Here is a 6,000-nt window from a genome sequence, read left to right on the forward strand (position 1 = left end):
TCAACAAGGCGTTTACTAAACAAAAGGACACCAAACAAAACGCAATCTTGTGGTCTGAGCACCACCTCCCCAATCCATCTCTGACAAACAAAAGAATAGGAAACAAACAATTTATATTGCCCGGCTCAAAGTCCGGCGATGTGGCTCTTGGTGTTTCCGATAAGCCTATTGAGATCCTCAAGGATTCTGATAAACCTCATTGTAAATATCTGCTTTACAAGACCAATTTGTCAGGGGGCTCTTTTAAGTGTTCCGCTGCTGGCAAACACAGACATGTCACGTAATGTTATGTAACATGTTTTTTTCACTGCTGAACCTTGACATTCAACAGAAATTCCTTGTCTGTGAAAGTTTTTGCCCTATAAATTTCTTCCATTTCATGAAGGTTGATCACATTTTCTTCAAAGAATCTGCTAGCAGGCTCTTCTAAGCATTCAACATGTTCTAATACATCCTTAACAGTCAAAAGAAAGTCCTTGTCTGTGAACGTTTTTGCCCAATAAATTTCTTCTGTTTCATGAAGAAAACAAGGTCAATGATTTTTCCCTTACAGAATCTTCTCAATAGCAGGTTCTTTTTTCTTCAATGTTCTGACATGTCCTTGACATTCAAAAGAAAGTCCTTGTCTGGAAATGATTTTCCCATGTAAGACACTTATCGACACTTAAGTATCGACTTCAACTTTGTCTGACCTTTGCCATACCTGAGTATGGTTATAAATCATTGCTTGATTGATCACCTTGTCAGAGTGCTGTTGTTAGCCTTAAACTGTCCAGAAATGTGTGCTTGAAAACAAGCTTTAAGACTCTCCTTGACCTACTCCAGTTCTAGTAGGAGGCCTAAACTACACACAGGTGACAGTTCGTATCTTTGTAAGACATGTAGTAATTTGCAGCTCTTAAGTCGGAAATGTTTTACTTCCACACTAGTTGCTGAATTACATTGTAGGTACAGTAAGGTGTGATAGTGGTGCTGTAATCAGGTTCCAAATTTGGAGGATCGTCACAACATTTTAACCCCAATTGCCTGGAAGATGTGTAAATCATTGTGTGGGGCAACTGACTAACATTACTATTAATACAGAAAATATACATAATATTATACAGAAAATATACAATTTGGTGAAAAAGATGTACATGTATATATTATATCAGTGTTCGAAATACCCGTCTGCAGTCTGCAATTTGCAGATAGACTTTCAAGATTGCAGAAGAAAAAATCTTACAATCTGCAATTTTGCAGAAGGAAAAAATAGGCTTCGGATTCAATAGTTTTCAATTAGTAAAGTAGCGGCGCTATGAATAGATTGAAAACCTGCGCCGCTCGAACCTGCCGCCGGCGTTTTCCAGCAGACTGTAATGGTCCCATATAAGGGAATTTGGGGTCAAAGTTGAACGATTCCGACAAGGCGACGAAAACCAAATATGGGCCCTCGGCATTTTCCGATGTTAGATTCCGTCACCCGGGAGGACACGACAACTGCCTCGGCAATTTTCGGCAGTTTCCGCCGAGCATTTCCTAGCAGGCAACACGGCAAAGGAAACATGGCTTCTCCGAAGAAGCACACTCGCCTCGGCGATAATTTGCCGAAGTTTCGATGTTTTTCCTTGGTATTTTGCATGATTCAAGGAAAGAAAACAACTTGATCACATGAACAAAAGAGAAATACAGCAATGGGAACCTAATGGTCCGTTTTGTTGGGCGGTAATTTCTCATTTGGAGTGAAAATTTACGTGCGTCACATTGTGACCGTGTGGTGTAAAAAATCAGTGATTTTTGGCTCGATCCGAACCAAACACGGCCCGTAATTTACTAAACTTGTCCTTTATGATTTCTAGATGACTATCGGTACCGAAAATACAGGAAAATATTGTTGCAAAATGAGTGAGACGGAGACTAAGGTAAACTTCTTTTATTTGAAGGCTTGATTTTCATTTTCCTGGCAGGCTTCCTTGCATGTAGTGATCATCAGTAACAACAAGTATGGATTTTTGTTCCGGTCCAAAAAACCGGTCCACCGACGTTTCGGTTTTTTTGGACCGGACCGATAAAATTTTTACGGTCAAAACATATTTAAAATAGTGATATTTTGAAGAATTTCAGTTATGCTACAGATTTACAAAGCTATATATATATGATGTAAAAATAGGCATTATTGGTTTCAGAAGGTTGTAATATGGGGGCTTGTGTATTTGCAGAAAGTATTTCCAAATTGCAGGACGAAATTTTGACTCTTCTGCAATATTGCAGAGCACTGAAAAAAAGTATTTCGACCACTGTTATATTCATAGGTTTTAATCAACTGTGTCTGTGTTTGTGTTTCAAAAAGAGCTTGCACAAAATGTGATGCTCTAGCAGTTACTAGTAGGCTAAGCAATCCTCAATTAATCTGAACCATGGACCAACAGTCTATGCTGTTGTCCAGCCATTGGGTTCTGAACTACATGTACAGCCTGCACTATAAAAGTTTCACTGGCAGTCTATTAATTTTGCGTTAAAAAAACATAGCCATACCTTCTTTGAACACAATAAGGACCTAACCACACCTATTGATAAGAGTCATAAAATGGGCTTAGCAAAACACTTGTCCATCCCCGGCTCTAAGCCTGCGCTTAGCAATTCTCCTTGTATGTGGTCATCAGTTGGGTAGCAACAGTGGGTTGGAAGCCAGATGAGTCAAACAGAATCAAAGAGAAAGAGCTTGTGATGAACTAACTCGGCAAACTGCTGAGTCTTTGCAACAGGTTACTGCTGGTTTGAACTGGTTTGAATCCCAGTCAAACACTACTGGTTGGGTTGTAGTTCCTCAGACTGCAACCCACACCTAGCTATATAGGGACAACGTTGACAAAATGTACTGCGCCTGTGCAAAACCCGTAGTGTACTGTGCCTGGCACTTTGGCAGAATGTCTTGTCGGTATTCGTGTATTTAAGGATGACAACCTGTCTGTAGTTTTCAAATGTTGTGTCGGAAACGATATCATCTGCAATGGGCAAAATTCTGATGCAAATTTGACCAAACATCTGACAAAAGCGTGAACAAACCCAGGTTTTGCGCAGGCGCAGTACATTCTGCTTACGTGCTCACCTATAGGTCTGTTGGAACCAATCAGCTTGTACAAAACCAAAATGTTCAAGTCTGAAGTACATGTAATTTACTGCTTTTTGCCATACAATTAATGACGACTGTAACTTTGAATACTGCTTACATTTTATTAATAGTAAGTCATATATAAAACCCAGGAAAGAAAATCACCCAGATATGCATGTATTCTGACCAGGAGTACATGTATTACATAATACATATTCTGGCCAAGAGTACATTCTGGCAGGGGTACTTTCTGGCCAGGGGTACTTTCTGACCTGCTACACCCATGTGATACTAACCTGTCCCTCCTGATACCCAGGGTTGGGCTGACCGGGGTCCGCCATGATGTCTAACTCTTCGTCGCTCGCTAGCAGGTCCTCACAACTCACAGCCTGGCTGTTACCCAGGTGAGCAAACCTACAAACAACACAACACAAAAAACATAAAATATCTGTAAGGGAATACGCCAAAAACCAGTCACTCAAGCAACTGGAGATGATTTTAGAGACAGTCAGACATTTCAGGCAGCATCCACTACCAGTGTCACTGTTTTTTGGCGTATCTTATTACATGTACCTGGATGTCTAAGGTCTAACCTTCACCGACACATAAAGAAATACATTCTGGTTTTGTACGTAAGGCAAAACTGCCAAGAAGACCACTCAGGTGTAAAATCTGGTCTAATTAGACAGGTGGTCACTATAGACAGGATTATATCACTGGAAAAATTGCCTGAGGGGCCACCAAAAAATGGCCAGATGGTTCTTATGTAGGGGAGGTCACTTATACAGACATAACATGATTGTCACTGAAATATGTATATTCTTGGGACAGATATGGTTAAATATTTTTTTGCCCCATTTCCCTATCCATATCCCTGAAAACTTCTTTGATTGTGATCAGTTTAACGTGTTACATGCTCTTTGCTTAAAAAAAAGACCCCCACAAGGCCCATATTTTACCATTGTATAAAGTACAAGTAGCCTGCTAAGTATAATATATTAGGTATAAAGTATAAATAACCTGCTAAAGTGGCCATTTGGCACAAAATTTTCGGGTTCAAGGGTTAGGCAGTGGGAACAAGACTGTCTGCTTTTTGTTTGCATCTTGCTGATGTCTGCAATTCTTGACACCACTGAAAATCATTTACAACTTTTTATGGATACTTTATGGTTTTAAAGTCGATCCAAAAGCTGTAGAGTCTTTGGTGCTTTCTCAAGTAGCTACGTAGTGCAATGTGGCTTTGCGACAGCTTACTTTTTGGTCGGGTTCTTTAACGTGCAAAGGTTTGAAACTTGAGGGCTGCCAGGTTTGCTTCAGCATCCAAAAGGACAAATGCAATCCCTAATATTACAACAATCTGAGCTGGGATTCGAACCCCCTGCCACCGTTCCAAGGATCCATATGGCGAAGCAGCAGGATTCTACTTACTGCCCATGGAGACTGACGTGATAGCATAAAACTCAAAACTTGAACTCACAACTAAACCTCCCAATGGTTAAACATCTATTTCCAACCATATTTTACCACTCTGAGAGCTAGCAGAAGATTTTTTTTGGCCTCTGGACTAACCACCTGTAACTACACTCATCAAGTAGTACTTCTGACTTTTTAAACACTATTTCAAACAAGTGGCGGGCACAGGCAGGCACCCAACCTCCCAGACAAACAACCACACTGATGACTCATCTGACCACAAAAAGATAACAGTGAAAAACTTCCAATTTAAACCACAGATGGCAGACTATGAACTGCCCATGGATGTACACTACTGTTACTTACGACTACGTAAAGTACCATAAAGTGCACCATCCTTACATCAGACTGTTTATCCCATAACACAACCTGCATTTAACCCCAAATGCAGCTACAGAAACAAGTCTACAACATGTTAAAAAAAAAGAAAGAAGGAAATGACATCCACCATTGAGCCTTCTGCCGGACCCAGCCGGGAAACCGGGGTACAAAGTCGGGTGTCGGACGCAGCGAATCCATTTTCCCGTACGTGCTGGGCGCCGTTCCGAACTTCCATGAACAAAGGGCTACGTCAGCACTGCTTTTTAACCCTGCCTGCTTGCATGTACTCTGCACTAGATTTAAGAGGCTCTAAATCATCTAAGTTTGAGATAGGAATGGCGCCGGCGAGGTGGACTTTACCATAGATACACCACGTCTGCCCACCGAGGGGAGGGTCATAAAAAACAACTGATTGCGTCAGTTTTCAGCCAATCGAACGCCTCGCAGACTGTGACAATGGTAACGTTGTGTCAAAAAGTCAACATCGTATCAGGTGGTGCTGCTCTTAGCAATGTTATCACTGTCATTCTGACCTAAAAAATGTACCTGGGCAAACACATTTACAGAGATTAATGTTCACGAGCTTTGTACAGTTTCCTGTTATCTTATTCATGAGTTCATGGGTGGGTCAGTAAGTCGGGGACATTTCAAGGTACAGGTATTGCCCAGGTCATATGCAAATTGACGTAATGGGAAATGACAGTGATTTACCTTGCTAAGATCACTCTATCACAGTCAATACAATCATGTGATGGTGGAAAATATTTGCTAAAGTGAGGTTCTGTTTTACTTTGCTAGCTATTATTGAATGGTTAAAATAATTGTCACACTTTACCATTTAAAAGTATTTTACTTAATATTACTAGTTTTGCACACATCTAAAAGAAGCTTCTACACTTCAATACAACAAGTCTCAAAAGTTCATCAAACCCACAACATCTTTTTTTCTCAAAACCATCGAGCAGGAGGCTTTCTTGGAATTCTTACGACATTTCCCGTCATAAAAGCTGTTTTCCTACTCATCATTTCCTTGATTGCATCATCATACATTCCTAAAAACCTCTCCCTAGCAAACTACTATGTTGAAGTACCATCTAGTAAGAAGCTTTCCGAGA

The 6,000-nt window shown here is 40.5% G+C and overlaps 1 protein-coding gene across 2 annotated transcripts in view; it reads right to left on the bottom strand.

Moving 5' to 3' along the window:
- The window catches only part of LOC109479040 (anion exchange protein 2-like), a 29,299-nt gene extending 23,650 nt beyond the window's left edge, over positions 1-5,649 (bottom strand). Inside the window, exons 1-2 of one of the 2 annotated variants that reach the window (XM_019780885.1) lie at positions 5,013-5,649; positions 3,388-3,505 (exon numbers count right to left, since the gene is read on the bottom strand). In XM_019780885.1, coding sequence (XP_019636444.1) covers positions 3,388-3,505; positions 5,013-5,083 — 189 coding nt within the window. In that variant the 5' untranslated portion in view covers positions 5,084-5,649. The remainder of the gene's footprint in view (positions 1-3,387; positions 3,506-5,012) is intronic. The other variant, XM_019780884.1, reaches the window with a different exon arrangement.
- Between the last annotated feature and the right edge of the window lie 351 nt (positions 5,650-6,000).

Source organism: Branchiostoma belcheri, unplaced genomic scaffold, assembly GCF_001625305.1.
Source record: "Branchiostoma belcheri isolate BF01 breed outbred unplaced genomic scaffold, Haploidv18h27 scaffold46, whole genome shotgun sequence".
Taxonomy (NCBI): Eukaryota; Metazoa; Chordata; class Leptocardii; order Amphioxiformes; family Branchiostomatidae; genus Branchiostoma; species Branchiostoma belcheri.